At 50.4% G+C, this 18,128-nt stretch overlaps 1 protein-coding gene across 2 annotated transcripts in view; it reads left to right on the top strand.

Moving 5' to 3' along the window:
* Window positions 1-516: 516 nt before the first annotated feature.
* Window positions 517-18,128, top strand: part of SEC14L1 (SEC14 like lipid binding 1) — a 52,354-nt gene continuing 34,742 nt past the window's right edge. The window contains exons 1-4 of one of the 2 annotated variants that reach the window (XM_047081298.1): window positions 517-636; window positions 1,731-1,835; window positions 1,938-2,216; window positions 2,658-2,750. In XM_047081298.1, the coding sequence (XP_046937254.1) occupies window positions 2,688-2,750 (63 nt within the window). In that variant the 5' untranslated portion in view covers window positions 517-636; window positions 1,731-1,835; window positions 1,938-2,216; window positions 2,658-2,687. The remainder of the gene's footprint in view (window positions 637-1,730; window positions 1,836-1,937; window positions 2,217-2,657; window positions 2,751-18,128) is intronic. The other variant, XM_047081297.1, reaches the window with a different exon arrangement.

The following is an 18,128-nucleotide window of genomic DNA, read 5'->3' as shown; positions in this document are numbered from 1 at the left end:
GGAGGCACCGGACCTCGGGCGCCGGCCGGGCCTCGCAGCAGCGGCCTGGCCCCGGCCCCGAGCTGACTCTGACCTGGCAGGAACCGGCTTGCTCCAACTCGGCGCAACTCCAGGCCCAGCTTGCCCGCCCTCCGGTGTCTCGCCCCGCCTCCCGCCACCCCCACCGCGGCCCGCGAGCCCCGCCCCTCAGCCTAGCCACGCCCTGTGACGAAAACAGGGCGGGGCCAGCGGCCTCTTGCGAGACTAGCCTTGCGTCAGGGCCGGCGCCAGCTCCGAGCTCCTCCCACGCCCGCCGGCCGCCGAGATGGCGCTTGCGCAGCGCGGCTCGGCCCGGGTCGTCCCCCTCCTCCCCTTCCCCTAGCAACGGTCGTAGCGCCCGCCTCCGTCCTTCGGCCGCGCTCGCGCACGCGCTCCCCTTCCGGCCGCCCGGCCCCGCCCTCCCCGTCACCCGTAACAACCACTGGAGCCTGGCCGCGCCCCTCCCTTGCCCGCCCCCCCTCCCCCCCTCCGGTCCACTCCCCGGAACCGGCGGCGGAGCTGCGATCGCAGGCAGTGGAACGGCGACGGCACCCCGGAGCCGCCGGCATGAGCTCCCCCCGCCGCCCCGCGTTCCGGGCCCGGCCTTTCTGACAAGAGGTAGGCGCGCGTCGCCGCGGCGGGCTCCGAGCGCGCCCCCGGCCCGGCCCGGCCCCTCCCGGCGTCGCGGGGCCCTTCGCGGCCCCTCGGCTTCCTCCGCCCCGGCGGGAGCGCCCCCCCACCCCGCTCCCGCACTCCCCCTTCCCCCCTCCGCTTTCCCACTCCGGGAGCCCTCCCTGCGGGAGACAGAATTTGGGGTCTGATCCCGTCCCCGGCTCCCCTCCCCCGGGCCGGTCGGGGCTGGGGGGCGGCGGGGGCCGCCGCGCTGGAGCCCCCGTACCGGCCCGAGGGCCCGGCTGCCCTCAGCCTGCGCGCGGTGGACTCCCTGGGTCTGGCCATTGGCTGATTTTTAAGCACCAATTGTCATGCAATAGAGGCTGCCCGGGTCCGGGGTGCCACTTGGCCGTCGTAACTCCGGATTCCCACGGAGGAGGTTTCTCTGGACCCGAGCATCCGAAGCTGGGAACTGGCAGGAGTTCAGAAGTTCGTGAATTAGCGTGGGTTCTGCCGGGCAGTGGAATCGTGAATGGATGTTAGAGTATCTCAGCCGAGCACTGCTTTTTGAGTCTCCCAGCCCCCCGCATCCCTTTGTATACCCCGTAATCGCCCTCCCCTTCTCTGGGAGATCCTCGGAAATCCGTTTTCCCAGTTTTCAAATTGTGCTCCAGCATCGCCAGGGTTGCAAAACGGAATAGATCGTGGTCCCAGCGCATCAGGACCTGCCAGTCCCAGAGTGAGGATTAATGCGGGGCTTCCAGGGGAGGTGGAGAGTTCCGGAGTTGGGGCTCTGCGTGTCATGATTTTAGAGCTGGAAGTCTTTCAAGGTTATCGCACTCCAAACCTCATTGTACAGAGGTGAAACTGAGTCCACGGGAAGTCAAGGGACGTGCTTGAGGTCACCGAGAGTAATTGTGTGGCAGTTTTCAGACTGTCAGCGCTGTTTTCCAACATAACCTGTTCCTTCAGAGAGATAAGCTACACAAACATGCCGGAGAGAGTTCCAGACCTGTTTAAATGTAATAACGTAGATAGGAATCTTCTGAAATAAAATATATTTTCATAATCCTTTTCTTTTTCTTTTTTTTTTTTTACAGCTAGACTTTGGACTCCTTGAGTATTTCCATTTTTGTACTTTGGAATAGCCCCTCACCGTATCCAGCATGAAGTAACCTTCTTAATGATTATCCTCAGCAGGACAAGTAGGTTCTTTGGATTTCTTTTTCTTCCTCATTTTTAAATAGGGAAGTAGGGTCTCGCGGAGGACTCCCCCCCACCAAAAAGAGTGTGTTTTTTCACGACAGTGCACGGCGGCTGGCACCACCGGGGCAGGAATACGTACCTCGGGGAAGGTGCCAGGGGGTACCTCGGGGAAGTAGGCTCCAGCACTTGAACTGATTGCCGACAGATACCACAGCTATTTGAGGCTTGGAAGTTTCAGGGGAGCCTCTAGCCAGAGTGCTTGGTGTTGCCGCCCCGTGAAGACAAGTCTCTGAAATTGTGGTCACCGCAGTTAGAAAACAGGGATGGACCGTTAGACTTCGAAGCTCGCTTTTGAGGAGTTTTCCATCATTTGAGATACGGTAGTATTTTCTTCCACTTTTATGCCTGTGTGTCTCCAGACTTCATATCCCGAAGTGCCATCATTTTGGTTTGGCTTGTTGTAAAAGTTGTGGAAGAGAAAATGATTCGGGAACTAATACTTGGATCGTAACATCTCAGTGCCGGAAAGGACTGGGATCTTGTACCCCCGTACGTCCCCTGGAGAGGCCCCAGGAGGCCGACCAGAGGGGATTCCCTCATTACACTTGAACTTCCTTCACCGACTCTTACTGTCTCATTACCTTCTCCTTCCTCGTGTAATCAAAGTAGCATCTTTTGATTTTTGCGTGTAGAGAATGATGCGACCTATTGAGGTCCCTTTCTACACTCGGGCTGTGGTTTGCTGAGTAAACACGGATTTAAATTTTCCCTGTATCACGGGTTTTTTTTTTTTTTAATCGCAATGCATTTGTGTCTTGCAGGTGTGAGAGGTTTGCTGTTGTGTTACAATCATGGTGCAGAAATACCAGTCACCAGTGAGGGTGTATAAACACCCCTTTGAGTTAATTATGGCTGTAAGTACTTTACATTTTGATTTACTCTTTGGCCTGTCTCAAGTATTCAGATTTGACCTGTAGCCGGATGTTTATCATTTGTCTCCATTCTCCCATTTTTACTTGTTTTGTTTTTATGCTGACGAGCCACGGCTAGAGTTTGTGAAGTGTCTTTAAACCGTCAGTCTCTGAAAATCAAAACCTGCCTGTTTTTTGTTTTTGTTTTTTTTTTCAACGTTTATTTATTTTTGGGACAGAGAGAGAGAGAGAGAGAGAGAGCATGAATGGGGGAGGGGCAGAAAGAGAGGGAGACACAGAATCGGAAACAGGCTCCAGGTTCTGAGCCATCAGCCCAGAGCCTGACGCGGGGCTCGAACTCACGGACCGCAAGATCGTGACCTGGCTGAAGTTGGACGCTTAACCGACTGCGCCACCCAGGCGCCCCCTGTTTGTTTTTTTAAAACTGCACCTCAGGTTGATACACGGATTTGAGTTGAGGCGCCTGGGTGGCTCAGTTGATTAAGTGTCCATTTCTTGATTTCAGCTCAGGTCGTGATCTCAGGGTCGCGGGATCGAGTCCCGCGCGGGGATCTGCCCTGAGCGTGGAGCCTGCCTAAGATTTCTCTCTCTCTCTCCCTCCCCCTTTGCCCCTCAGAAGCAGGATTCTGATGAAATACTTTTTCCTCTGGATTTTGTTCTTTTTGTTTGTTAAAGTAGAAGAGGGATGTGGAGAGGGTTTTTTCTTCCCCGAGTCCCACTCCCCACCTCCCTCCCACCTCAAAGTTGGCCGCCGCTCTCACTTTGAACACCATTGATGAGTGTTGGCTGTTTCGTTTCTGTATTTAACTAGAAACTCAGGTGTTTTTGCATCTGGTTGTTTCTGCTCAACCTTGGTTGTGAGATTTATCCGGGTCAATATAGTTTTGAAAAATAGCCCCCAAAACTCAAGTCCTCTCAAGGAAACAATTTAGATTTAGGGAGTTTGTTTTTGTAAATTGAGGTATAATTTACATACAGTGAAATGGTCACATACTCAGTGTCCGTTTTGATCGGTTTTGAAGGAAGAGTGACCAACACGTCACTTGTAGAGCCTTTCCATCCATTACCTCAGAAAGTTGCCTTGTGCCTCTCCTCAGTCAGTGTGAGGTTTTGGGGGTTTTACTTTTGGTGTGGGGGTGGTGTTTCTAGTTCTGTATTTCCTTTTTTTTTTCTTTTTCAAGATTTTGTTTTTAAGTCATTTTAACCCCCAACGTGGGGCTCAAACTCACAACCCCAAGATCAAGAGTGTTGTGCTCTACTGATGGAGAGCCAGCCAGGCGCCCCTGTATTTCCCTTAAATACTAGGCCTGTTGAGTATGTTTTGTGAATGGTTTATCAAGAAAGGCTTGTTTCCTGTTTGCATGTTATACGTGCTGTTTTGGCTTTTGGTTGTGTGCAGCACAGACCCACTCCAGAGAGCTTGAGAAGGGGCATTGTTCGTGGGAGCACATGTGGGGTGATGTGAATTGCACAGAAATGCAGGAACGCAAGCTGGATGGGCTGAGCTCCAAGGACCTGGCATCGGAGGGTGGTTCCTGGCAGCTCTGGGGAATGTCTGTCCGCAGCAGTTGTCCCTGGAACTTTACCCCGTGGGACTCTGCCTTGCTCCGTACGCGGGAGCCCCCCTCTCCTACCAGCTGGCTGCTTTGCTCGCTCCTGGTCTTCCCTCCCTTGTGGCTTCAGCTCACGTGCTCTTTGAGCTATTCAAAACCCCGCAGGCCCCAGTTTGTGGCATTTCTTGTTATATTGTTTCAGTTTCTAAGTGACCGATTCTGGTCTTGTTTCCTAGTTCAGATTCTGGAGAGACTTGATCCGGTCATCTCTCCCCTGGAGCTAGGATGTAGGTTATTGGCCAGCCTGTGGATTATCTGCCCAGGGTTGGCGGCCTGACCCTTTTCAGTTGGTAGAGGCTGGTGGAACTGGGGGAGAGGGGTGAGGGAGCAACAGAGCCCAGTGGCACCGTGTGGGGCAGAGGACTGCCCCGAGGACTGGGCCAGGCCTGGTGGGGCAGGGGGACAGGAGCCATTCTGTTTTCTAAAACATGAAATACTATCTTAAAAGCTCCGTGCAACCCTGATTCTGTGTGGCAAAGGTATTTTGGTCACTTCTGCAGACACCAGCTTAATAAAGAGGAGTTTTGACTGTCTAGCGATCAACTTCCTTATTTTCCTTACTTTGTTATTTTCAAAATGGTAAAGTTTGTCCTGCCCATTTTTATGCATGGATTTACAGGAGACTGAAATTCAAATTCTGAACCACCTCCCAGTCTTTTAAAATTAATGCATTTTTGGGGCGCCTGGGTGGCGCAGTCGGTTAAGCGTCCGACTTCAGCCAGGTCACGATCTCGCGGTCCGTGAGTTCGAGCCCCGCGTCAGGCTCTGGGCTGATGGCTCAGAGCCTGGAGCCTGTTTCCGATTCTGTGTCTCCCTCTCTCTCTGCTCCTCCCCCGTTCATGCTCTGTCTCTCTCTGTCCCAAAAATAAATAAACATTGAAAAAAAAAAATAAAAAAAAAATAAAATTAATGCATTTTTAAATTGGCTTTTATTTTGAAGCAAGAAATCATTTTCTTTTGAGTTGTGAGAAAATATATATTTTTTATTTTATTTTATTTTTTTAATTAAAAAATTTTTTTTATGTTTATTTATTTCTGAGACAGAGAGACAGAGCATGAGTGGGGGAGAGGCAGAGAGAGGGAGACAGAATCAGAAGCAGGTTCCAGGCTCTGAGCTGTCAGCACTGTGCCCGACGCGGGGCTTGAACTCACAAACCATGAGATCATGACCTGAGCCAAAGTCGGTCACTCAACCAACTGAGCCACCCAGGCGTCCCAGAAAATATATATTTTTTAAGTTTATTTATTTTGAGAGAAAGAGAGAGAGTGTGTGCATGCACACACACGAGCAGGGAAGGAACAGAGAGGGAGAGAGAGAATCCCAACCAGTCTCCTCCTCCCTGTCAGCACAGAGCCCGGTTCAGGGCTCGATCCCACTGGGAGATCATGACCTGAGCTGAAGTCGGATGCTCAACCGACTGAGCCACCCAAGGTGCCCCCGAAAATATTTTTTAATCTGAAAACGAAATGTGTTTTCCTTCGGGAATTAGAAGCTAGAACGTTAAGTCTTTAGTGATTTTTTGGTGTGGTGTCATTTGCCATTTTTTCAAGCTGAAGTTGTACATCATAAAATCCTCATTTACCTTGCTCTATCACCGTTTTTTTCCTTGAGGATAAGCAGGAGTATAACAGACTTCCTGTAGAAATAGTCTTTGCGGCTCATTCAGAGTGAGGAGAGAGATGGCCAGTTAAAGCAAGAACGGAACTATGGCTTCAAGGGAAACGTTTTTGAGAGCGAGCCTCAGAAAGTGTGCGGCGCTAGTCACAGCACGTGGTGGTGACAGCGGCGTTGGGCAGGTGGTCGGCCTGTGGGATCTGGGGGTGGATCCAAGCCCTGCTTTACGGGGGTCCCGTGGGGAGGAGACTGTCGGGGAAGATGCCACTCCGTGAACGGATGCCCTTGTCTGTTAACCGAGAGCGTTACTGTAATTTAGTATGGCCTGAAAATGGCTTAGGGGAACAGCGAGTAGTGTAAGTTGCTCGTAAGTTGCTGGGGGGGGGGGGGTGTATCAAGTATGTTAATTGCATTTGATCGATTCAGTGTAGCGTTTGTTTTGGGATCAGTGTAACCCGTAGCATTAGGAAATCATGTGAGCGTTCTCACTAACCCATTTGAATTAAATGGCAAACCAGCAAAACGGAGGTGGAGTTTCTGCAGAAACCAGCAAAACGGTTGTGGCATTTTAAGGGCCCGCTCTCATGCCATATTTGCCCAGAAACGGAACGGGAGAGCCTCAGTGAGTTGAGAAATCACCCGAGACCACCTGAGGCACCTCGGAGGGTGAGGAACCTGAGACACTCCTCGTGGTAGAGGTCTGCTGCCCGCGTTCGGTTCTCTTTATCCTGCCAGGCCTCTGGCGCCCCTCGTGTGCCCGCGGTGTTTTCCGAAGGTTCTTGTTCGCAAGGGCACCTTGGACTTGTCCAGTCTCAGCCAAGCTCCCCTGCCTGGGTCGTGGGGAGGGGGACTGAAAGGGCTCTGGATGGGCAGGAAGGTTCTGGCGTGCTGGCTCGAGAGGGCTGCGCGTGGAAATTTCTGAGCTAAAACATAATTTTAAAACTTAGACGTGTTCAGTGACAGCTTTCCCCCCGCTGACCGTTAAGGGCCCCTTCCTACGTGACCCAGAGGTAGGGTAAAGTTGCTGGAGAGCAAATGGAGGGACACGCGGGAGGCCAGGGCCCCGAGGGGGAGGAAAGCCCGCGGCCCAGACGGCTCTCTGCCAGCATTCGCCGGCGAGGCGCCCCCTTGCCAATGATCCCTTTTCACCTGAGGACAGCCGTCGTTTTGACCAGTTGGAGCGCATGATGGGAGAGGCTCTGCCACGTGCCCTGCCACCCCGCGGACCGCCACCTTGTCCGGCCATCAGCGCCAGCCACGTGGTGCCCTCCCCTCCTGCCCTGCTCTGGCCAGCTTCCCTCCTTTCAGAAGCCCCGTCCTTCTTCCAGAGCGCCCACCGTCTGCGTCCCAGCACACCTGTCCTCTGGTCGTGCCTTCGGGTCACATGCTTCCTGTCCCCTTCTCTCCCTGCACCACTTGAGTTATTTGTTCTGTCCTTAGGTCTTTTATTTTTTTTTTTATTTTTTTATTTTTTTTTTAATTTTTTTTTTTTCAACGTTTATTTATTTTTGGGACAGAGAGAGACAGAGCATGAACGGGGGAGGGGCAGAGAGAGAGGGAGACACAGAATGGGAAACGGGCTCCAGGCTCTGAGCCATCAGCCCAGAGCCTGACGCGGGGCTCGAACTCACAGACCGCGAGATCGTGACCTGGCTGAAGTCGGACGCTTAACCGACTGCGCCACCCAGGCGCCCCTGTCCTTAGGTCTTTTACACGGACAGGTCGCCCTACATTCGGCTGCCATACGCTGTGTCTGCCCGGCAGTCGCCTGTTTGACCTCTTACCTGTCCCACCCGCTCTAAACTCCTTTGCTCTCTCGCAAGGCCCTTCCTGTCCTCCCCTCTCTGTTTCACCTTACTTCACGAACATGGACGTTTAAGTCTGCTCTGTGCTGTCCTGGCTTGCCACACGGTGTTTTTCTGGCCCTCACACCCCTTTCACCCTTCCTTCCTTCCCTTCGCTGCTTGCTTCTCCCGTCTGTCCTCTGAATCTCCGTCCCGCTGACCCAGCTGACTTTCCCAGGCCTCTGAGCACCGCTGCTAGGGTCTGTCTCCCCTTCCTCGATCCCTTATCAGGGTCATCCGTGGTAGCTACTCCCCCTTGTAATTAGCGTTTCTTTCATTCTCAGGGTTCCACGCAGCTATTTCGAATGTTCCTCGGGGGCAGTGACCTCGTGTATTATTTTCCTTGTTCCCTCGAGTGTCAGCGCTAAATGCATAGTAGTCTCTCAGATTGCACTTGATGAGCCGACACGTGTGCACTTGAGCTTTGAGTACGAGGACTCGGGAGGTGGGTTTGACGGAAACTCAGCTCTGAAATGTCGCCCCGTGGTCCGTTTTCGGACACGAGATCTACGTGTTCCCCACGGAACACTCTGATCCTTCAGTGAGCTAATACCTCCCTTAGGAGCAGAGCCCTTTTGGTGGGGAATGTGGCAAATTCTTTTTTTGTTTTTACATCTTCCTAAATCCTACAAAGTCCTGTTGACAAACCCCTTATTAGGAGTGTGAACGATGTGTTTCCGTAGGTTGAATAAACAGAGAAGCTATTTGCCGGGGTACCGCTGTTGATTAAATGGCCCACGACCACAAGACTGACTTTTTGTTCTTCTCTCTCGTGTTTCATTTTTGTTTGTTTCATCCCGTTTTTTTTGTTTTTGTTTGTTTTTGTTTCTAGTCCCTTTTTCCTTAGGTGCCTCCTGGCTTCCTGCTAAGACCAGATGACGAAGGCAGGAGGGAGAGATTGGCTGTGGGCTCGGTCCCCACCGGCCCTGCCGCAAACCCGCTCGGGACGGGTCAGTTCCCTAGTGTCAGGCTGTGGTGAGGAGGTGCTGGAATTAGCCCACAGAGAGGAAGGTGGGGGAGGGCAGGGCCTAGCGAGACCCACGCGTCCTCCCCTCTTCCTTGCTCGCAGCCAGCCCTGTGCCTGCCTCCACGTACGAAGTGAAGTGCATCAGTAAGTTAATGACGTCTCTGAACGTGTGGGTTTCTTTTCTTTTTTGTCTTTTATGTCTTTTGCATTAAGCGGGCATTTGTATTTTTATTTAGGCTTTATTGCATCCATTCAGATTTCCTTTGTCAAAACAGCTAGGGAGACCTGCGGGGGCCCCAGGCGCCTTGCATGTGTGACCGCAGCGTGAGGAGAGCCCCGAGTCTGGTCTTCTGGGGGGGCGGGTGCGAGGTGTGCAGAAATCTGGCAGGTGGAGTGCTTCCTGAGGAGGTGGCCTGGCGCACAAGCCAACCCCGCGGGCAGCCGCTTCCAGGTTGTTCCCCGGGTTGGCTGGGATAGAGGGGCACGGGTCCTGCCGGAGCGCATTCCTGTTTTGTCCTTTCTCGCTCCGTGTGGCAGCCGGCCGCCTCCCGAAGCCCCGTCCGCTCTCCCGAAGACATTTTGAGCCACCTGTCCTGTTTTCTCTGGTTTTTTCCTCTGACCCGAGTGCTGTGCACGTTGGGTTTTGAGCAGGATTTTAGTTTGAGGTGTTGTCGTGCCATCTGTCGTCCTTCTTCTCGAAGCACGGCTTCTTCCTCTCACCCTAGATTTCAGCCCTGGGCCTTTTCGCGTCCCTGACTCCGGTTTCCCAGTTTCTCGAGGTGACACTGAGATGCATCCTTTTCGTTAACGGAAGTGTTGTGAGATCTGTCAGCGGCCTGGTGGGCAGGAGCGGTTGTTCTGCCCAGGGGTGAGCAAGCCGTGCTCGTGTGTCTCGGGGGCTGCCTTTCAACAGTTTTACTCCTTCTGGGAGTGGAGGGAAAGGACCCAGTCCCTCTGATGGTATATTAGGATCCTGGTCAGTTCTCCAGTGCGGGGAGATGGTAGACTTCTTATTTATAAGGTTCTTGAGTGCCAGGGTGTGAATCCTACCGCATTTAATACAAATTGGGGTGTAATTAGTCAGACTCACTTAGTTTTGGAAACAGACAGTTATAGTACATTCTCAGTACGCACTACTCTGTATAGAACTAGGCATTTTCCCTTCTCTTACACCCACTCTCCAACACATCATGCATCCTGAATTATTTTTAATGTGCTAGGGTGGAGACAGTTGTGGTTCTGAAGGAAAAATAAAGCAGGATCTGACTCAGCTCCTTGCTTCTTTGGTTTACCTGTTTTTGCAAAAACACGCAAAAAAAAAAAAAAGACAAAACCCCCCGAACACTGATACGGACATTTTCAAGCCTCTCCAAGTTGAGAGACTGAAGGGTCTAGGCAGTGCCAGGGGCCCGTCACCCTCCTCTGGCGGCGGGGGCAGTGCTTTGCCACTATTGTTAAATCTATTTTCCCCATTTTTTCCCCCTGGTGTATTTACGGTTGTTTTTTTTTTTTTTTTACATTTATTTATTTTTGAGAGACAGAGACAGAGCACAAGTCGGGGAGGGGCAGAGAGAGGAGACACAGAATCGGAAGCAGGTTCCAGGCTCCGAGCTGTCAGCACAGAGCCCGCCGCGGGGCTGGAACTCACGAACTGTGAGATCGTGACCTGAGCCGAAGTCGGATGCTTCACCATCTGAGCTGCCCAGGCGCCCCTCCCCTGGTGTATTTAAAGCAGGTTTCAGGCGTCTTGTGAGCTCACCCATAACTACTTCAGCAGGGTCTGTAACCATTAAGGACCTTTTATTCTTTCAACAGAATCGCCATGTACGTCATTGTCATACTTAACAAAAATACCGGGTCCACGTTCAGACTTTCTCGATCGCCTAAAACAGTGTCTTTGGTTCCCGCTCCAGATCAGCTGTCGCTCGTGGTTCTTGTCTTCAGTCTCCCTGCTTCTCCCACCTCCTCCCTTCCCTTCGTTTCCTTTCGTGCCCTCGCTTTGTGAGAGAAACTGCCACCGTCCTCTCCTGTCACCCTAACCCTCAGCTGCTGTCATTGTTCCGGGGAGCCTATGGGAGCACATGCGGCCTCGACCGGTTCGGCCTCCCCATCCGTCCCTGTGGCCGTCCTCCGGAAAGCTGAAGCACAAATAAGAGGCAAAATATTCTTTTCCCAAATTAAACCGGGTCTTTCTATGATGGGTCCCTGTGGTTCCTACAGAAAGCAGGGAAGGAGTGCATCTGATGGCAGGGCCGACTGAGAGGGTTTCGGGGTAGCGTGAGCAGTGGGGTGCCTGGGGGAGTCTGGTGGAGGGGGGTCGGGGTGGTGGTGCCGCTTGGAGAAGTGCCCGCAGACAGGTTCACTGAAGAGAGGACTTTGGTCGCTGTTGTCATTACTGATTCTTCTTTCTTTTTTAACCTGCATGAGAGGGAACCAGTTTTGTGTATTTCTAGGGGAGTATCTTCCCGTGTTGAAACAGAGCATAGACTGCATTCTGATTCCCTGGTGAGGCACGGTTTGAGGTTAGGAGAACGAGTCTTTTTGTCGAATGAACAAAAGCTTTATGCTTTGTGTGTCTTGATGTGTACCGGGTCCCTTCTCCATTCAGAAATTTGCCGTGTGTTTCCTGGCTCCCCTGCACGTTTTCGCACTAGAGTGTTCAGCGTGCACTTTGAGTTATTGATGAGCAGCCAATGTGTGAGTGTCCTGCATATTTGATCGAGGCTGCACGTGGAACTCTCTGGCCTGCCCCTCTGACCGATCTTGCCTCTCTCTCCCACCTCCGTGCCTTCTCGGGGACAGATGGACCCCTCCTCTGATGACACTTGGTTTGCCGTTTTGGGACCGCCGGTTGTACATTTCGTGTTTTCTGGCCATCGTAAACATCGTGCTGTTTTAATTGGTAGTTCGTGCTGTTTTAGAAGAATCCGGTTCTCTCTCACCTGACATCCCTTCCTGGGCAGCCTCTGAAACCCATGGCTTCAACTGTCGCTTTATAAACAGAAGATCCCAGAGTTTATCTTCAGCCTAGACTCCCACTCAGGAACTTCCAGATTCCTAGCCAGCTGCCTGCTAGGACGTCTCCATTTGACGCTGTACAAATTTAGCGTTTCTGAAACAGAATCCACTGCCTCCTCCTGCCCGCACAAAGAACACAGCCCAGCAGAACACACACACGCACACGCACACACACACACACACCCACCCAATAAAATGCCCCTCAGGAGCTCTGCCTATTCCTGTGAACTCCTGCTCCTGACGAGTGCCATCACCACGTGCCCTGTTCCCAGACCGGAAGCCTCGGCGTTCCTGGCCGCCTTCCCTCCCCACCCCTCAGGCTCTGTGATGACCAGAACCTTCCCTGATGTCTCCCAGACCGTGTCTGAATCTGCCCGTCTCTGATCGTGTTGGCTCTTCTCCGATGACAGCGCCTGATGTCCCGTTCGGGCCCCTGGACGCCGCCTCCCCGCTGCCCCTCACCCACCTGCCCTCGCTCGGGGCTGCCGCCGGGGGCTCTGACTGAGACTCTGAACACGCTTCGTGTTTAGAGTTCTTTGAGTGGCCGCCCCACACCTTCAAGGTGAGGCTCAACTTCTTCGGCCTGGTACCCAGAGCCAGTGAGAATTTTGACAAAAGGGCACGTTGGAGCGTCTTCTTTCGGTCGGAGGTATTTGCTACTTACACTTAAATCGTGGCTCTTTAAAAACTTTTTTTGGTATTTTTAAACAAATTTAAATCCAAGTTAACGGATAGTGTGACGGTAACTTCAGGAGTAGAATTTAGCGATTCATCACTTACATGTAACACCCAGTGCTCATCCCAAAAGTGTCCTCCTTGATGCCCCTTACCCCTTCAACTCATGTTTTGAAGGAATCTGACTCACACCATGTTTTGTGGGTAGAATAGTGTTTATAGTCCGTGAACTGAAGCTTATAATCCGTGTAGTTGAGTAAAAAACGTGTCCTGCTTTATGGATTATTTGGTGTTTGGAGTGGCTTTTCTCCCATAGTGACGAATACCAAGTGTAAGAGAATGTCGTTTCTGGGGTTCTCCTATGGAACATAAAATTCACTTAAAAATTATTGATTCTGATAGTATGGTAGTCTGATTTTTTTTTTTTTAAAGATTTCTTCAGGTTTAAACCTGAAAGGTTGGTTATTATATGTCTCTTTTTTTCTTAATGAATGTTATCCTGTAACATGAGGTAGGTCTAATTTTAAGGGATATGTTTCTCTTGTTTTTTCTAGCCTAATCCCCGTGTCTGTCTTAAAAATCAAGTCCAGAGCTAAAAGCTGCAAGGTACAGGTTTTAAGAAGAAATTCATCTAAGAGATCATTGATTATATTGCAGGATTTATACTATTAATATTTAGAAAACTTTTCTCCAAACACCTTTTGTCCTCATTTTACTTTTAACACAGAGTTGGCTTAGAATGAGAATTCTGACAATAATAAGTTCTGATTCTCTACCGAATCGGGATTTCTGAGCGTGGGTTCAGCAGCCCGGTGTCCCAGCCCCGCAGGCGGTTCGGATACCTGCTCGGGTTTGAGAAACACTGGTTTAGGTCTCCTCAAATTGAATTTATAGCACGTGGAATGGGAGGAAAGGAAGCTGGTTTCAGCTATAACTTTTTAATTTAAAATTTTTGAAAGGAATAGACTCTCTAACAGGCTGTGGCCTGTTCTCACATCATATTTTCTTTCGAAGGATTTAACATGCCAACGGGGAGACTCCTGGCTTTATATGCTTCTCCAGACTGTTCCTGTGTTTACTTAGTGATACAGAGTTATAACGTGTGCTTCTTTGAACTTGTCTTAGTTATTTGTATGACTCTGCGAATTTTCAGGTGGAGAAGATCTGTACTGTGTTTTATTGTGGTGAATACACAATGCTATAAAATCTGCCGTTGTGAGCATTTTTAGCGGACAAGTCAGTGTGTTGGGCGTATTCGCCTTGTTGTGCCTCCATCCCCCAGCACTTCTGTTTTTCGCCTTCCCAAATGGAACCGTTGTCCCCGTTAAACCCCAGCTCCCCATCCCCCGGCCCCGGCAAACCCTCTGCCCCCTTTTCTGCCTTCTGTTTGTGAGTGGCGCTATGACTGTTCCTACTAGAAGTGGAATCAGACAGTGTTTGTACTTTAGTGATTTGCTTGTTTGACTCAGCGACCTGTCTTCACGGGCCATCCACGTCATAGCACGTGTCAGAACTTCTTTCCTCGTTTATTTATTTATTTAGAGCGAGAGCGTGCATATGAGCGGGGGGTGGGGGGCACAGGTAGAGGGAGAGAGAATCCCAGGGAGGCTCTGTGCCGTCTACATGGAGCCTGATGCGGGGCTCAATCCCACCGACCGTGAGATCATGACCTGAGCCGAAATCAAGAGTCGGACACTTAACCAACTGAGCCACCCAGGCACCCCAGAGCTTGTTTTCTTCTTAAAAGGCTGAATACTTTTTAAAAAAAAAATTTTAATGTTTTATTTAATTTTGAGAGAGAGACAGCATGTGTGGGGGAGGGGCAGAGAGAGAGAGAGAGAGAGAGAGAGAGAGAGACATAGCATCTGAAGCAGGCTCCACGCTCCGAGCTGTCAGCACAGAGCCCGACGCGGGGCTCGAACTCACGAACTGTGAGATCACGACCTGAGCTGAAGTCGGACGCTTAACCGACTGAGAGCCACCCGGGCGCCCCAAGGCTGAACATTTTTAAGATCTAGCTTTTGATGCTAATATCAACCAAAAAATTGCATATCTAAGTTCATTTCTTTTTTGTCTTTTATATTAATAGATTCTAGATCCAAAAGGCAAGTTCCTTGAAGAATTCTACCACTGTATTTTGTTCCATATATTCAAAGTATATATGTATTTTTTAAGCAAGTTTTTTTTTAAGTTTATTTATTTTGAGAGAGAGAGCCCGAGCGAGCCTGCTTGTGCGAGTTGGGGAGGGACAGAGAGAGGGAGAGAGAGAATCCCAAGGAGGCTCCATGCTGTCAGCACAGAGCCCAACCTGGGGCTTGATCTCACAAACTGTGAGATCATGACCTGGGCCGAAATCAAGAGAGGGACACTCAACCCAGCGAGCCACCTAGGCGCCCCTCAGAGTATATCTTTATAATGTGCATTTTGTGGTTGCTGGTGTTCCTGGCTTCTTAAGAAAGAAGCAGGTGTAGGGCCACCGAAGTAAAACGCTGGGCTCCTGCCATAAGGGAAGAGAAGTCGAAGAGACAATAGAGAATCAGACGCTTCGGGTGTGTGAGGTACGACGGGTCTGATAGGCCTTTAATAAATGGTACGTGATAGATATTTTCCTGGTGGATTAAAACAGCTCCTAGTTTCGGTCCGCTAATGATGGAGTTTTTATTCTGGTTCATGAAACCGGATAATATTTCCATAGCTCATTACGTTCTTTTATGTGGGCAAACACATGGCATCTTTCAAAGCTGACAGCTGCAATTCCCCAGAACACCAAATGCTTTTTCTCAAGTCCTTGGGTTTATTTTTTTACACTCTGGAAAGTAAAGCCGTACTCTGCCAAATCCAACTTGATTTGAACAGGAATATGCAGAACCGCTATTTTCGTTGTCATCCACACTGTTTGCTCTTTATTAGACAAAAAAATGTACGGACTAGGAGTGGTTTTGGTAAATCACGGGGTGTCTTGGATCCCACTGGATCACGCATGGGTCCGTCACGTGACTGCACGCGAAAACCCCAGAGAGACCTGTCACGGTGCTCCAGGTGTTTGTGTTTGCCTGGGGCCTGAATAATTGTCACCTGTGAGACCTTTGACCTTCAAAATGTATTGACGTATAGCTTACGTATAAAGATCTACCTAAAAGATGTGTATACCTCCGTTTTTTCCAACTGTAGTTGGCCCTTGAACACAGATTAGTGTCACAGACACCCCCCCCCAACCCCCGCATGCAGTCAAAAATCTGCATATATAACCTTTGATTCTCCAGCAACTTCGCTAATAGCCCACTGTTGACCGAAGCCTTACCGATCGCACAAGCAGTTGATCGACACATATCTGGCACGTGCCTTATGTCCCGTATTCCTCCAACCAAATAAGGTAAAGAAAAAATCATAAGGATACGTTTCAACTCTTGTCACCTGACAATGGAAAGGTCGAGGCGGGAAGTCTTTACGTTTGTGATTCTTACAGTCATGTATCTTTTTCACGAGAGGAATTTTAGAGTGTTTTGTACATGGTCCTCAAGTACAACTATATCATGTTTTCAACTTTAAAAGTGTAAAACTCGGGGCGCCTGGGTGGCTCGGTCGGTTAAGCGTCCGACTTCAGCTCAGGTCACGATCTCGCAGTCCATCGGTTCGAGCCCCGCGTCGGGCTCTGGGCTGATGGCTCAGAGCCTGGAGCCTGCTTCCGATTCTGTGTCTCCCTCTCTCTCTGCCCCTCCCCCGTTCATGCTCTGTCTTTCTCTGTCTCAAAAATAAATTAATGTTCAAAAAAAAAAAAAAAAAGTGTAAAACTCTTGGGGCACCTGGCTGGGCCAGTGGAGTGTGACTCTTGATCTCAGGGTTTTGAGTTGGAGCCCCGTCTTGGGTACAGAGATTACATAACTAACTAATTAAAAAAAGAAAGTTTAAGACCTTCAAAGCAGTTTAGTTTGAGAATGGTAGTCGTGTGTCCAGGAGGTTACAGTAGGGCTGGATGCCACAGGGAGATGGGAAGGGGTTCTAACAGGTCCTGCCTTCAGAGGCCGGTCTCCTGGAGGAGGTTGACAGGGGATCAGCTAGGCCTTGAGCCTGTAGAGGGACCGAGCCATCTTCTTGGGCTCTGCTCTCAGCGAGCTTATCGTCCAATGAGAAGACCCAGTTGTCTGAGCCCTGGGGGCAAACAGGGACCCTCCTGCTGAATTTGAACCAACATTTCTCCCTTTAAGTGTTTGAGAAATACTTAAAGAACATATAAAAGGTTTAAGGATAATGGTGAGCATTTATGGGGTACATAAGTATTTTGTCATTCGTTTGTGTGACGAAACGTTAGGGGCGCATGGCTGGCTCAGTTAGTGGAGCACGTGACTCTTGATCTCAGGGTTGTAAGTTCAAGCCCCACAGTGGGTGTAAGAGATTACTTAAAGATAAAATCTTTAAAAGAGATGTACACGCTGTGTTAATTTCCACAGATCTAAATTAGACCCGGAAGAAGTTGAGGACCCTACCAGTATCTTTTTGATTGCTTACGCTTACTTTGTAGGTAGGGCCCCACCAGCTTTATTTGGATATAATAGACATTTAACATTGTATTAGTTTAAGGTGTATACCGATGTTTTGAGATACGTACAAATTTGTGAAACGACCATCACAGTAAGTTTATTTAACATCTGTCGCCTCACGTAGTTACACATTTTTTTCCTTGTGATGATAATTTTTAAGATACCCCCTTTTAGGGGCGCCTGGGTGGCTCTGTTGGCTAAGCATCTGACTTCAGGTCAGCACATGATCATCAGGTCATGATCTTGTGGTTTGCGAGTTTGAGCCCCACATCAGGCTCTGTGCTGACAGCTCGGAGCCTGGAGCCTGCTTCCGATTCTGTGTCTCCCTCTCTACTCCTCACCCGCTCATACTCCGTCTCTCTCTCTCTCTCTCTCTCTCTCTCAAAAATAAACAAATGTTAAAAAAAATGTCCTTTTTTAGCAGCTTTCAAACATGCAGTGCAGTATTAATTATAATCACTGTGCCGTGCATTACATCACCAGGACTTTTTTTTTTTTTCTTTTTTTAAGTAAGCTCCACACCCAACGTGGAGCTTGAACTCATGACCCTGAGATCAGGAGTCGCACGTTCTGTCGACTGACTCCTCCGGGCGCCCCTGGACTTACCTATCTTCCAACTGGGAGTGTGTACTCTGGAGTAGGTCTGTGGGCTTTGCTTTAAAATTCCTCTCCCTTTCTCCTCCTCGTTCTCCCTCTGATCTGCCTGTGCCCGACTGGGTTGCCTGCCGGACGATAACACTTTTCCCCGTCGTGCCCTGTCTTTGGTGGCTCACAGCCGTCTTCTTCATCGAAGGCTGTTGCTTACGGCTGGTACCCGTGGCATTCAAATCAAGGCCCGTCGACACCAGAGCCCAAGCTGTCCATTGGCCCTGTCGTGCGGCTCCCTGGTTTGTGTCTCAGGCCCAAGGTGACAGTGCTGCAGGAGCAGAGGGAAAGGACACTGGTGACTAGCCGAGTCACACAGCTGGTAACTGGGGGGGTGGATAGGAAGTTGCCAGCACCCTGCGCTCCAAGGAGTCCGTTGGAGGCCGTGAGGGCTGGTGCGGCATCACATCTCCGGTCAAGATCCGGTGCGAGATCCGGAGAAGGC

Source organism: Lynx rufus, unplaced genomic scaffold (genome assembly GCF_022079265.1).
Source record: "Lynx rufus isolate CCGP_SWC_20201006 ecotype Redwood Valley unplaced genomic scaffold, mLynRuf1.p SCAF_18, whole genome shotgun sequence".
Lineage (NCBI taxonomy): Eukaryota > Metazoa > Chordata > Mammalia > Carnivora > Felidae > Lynx > Lynx rufus.
The sequence above is the reverse complement of the archived record's forward strand: the minus strand, read 5'-3'. Positions and strand labels throughout refer to the sequence as shown.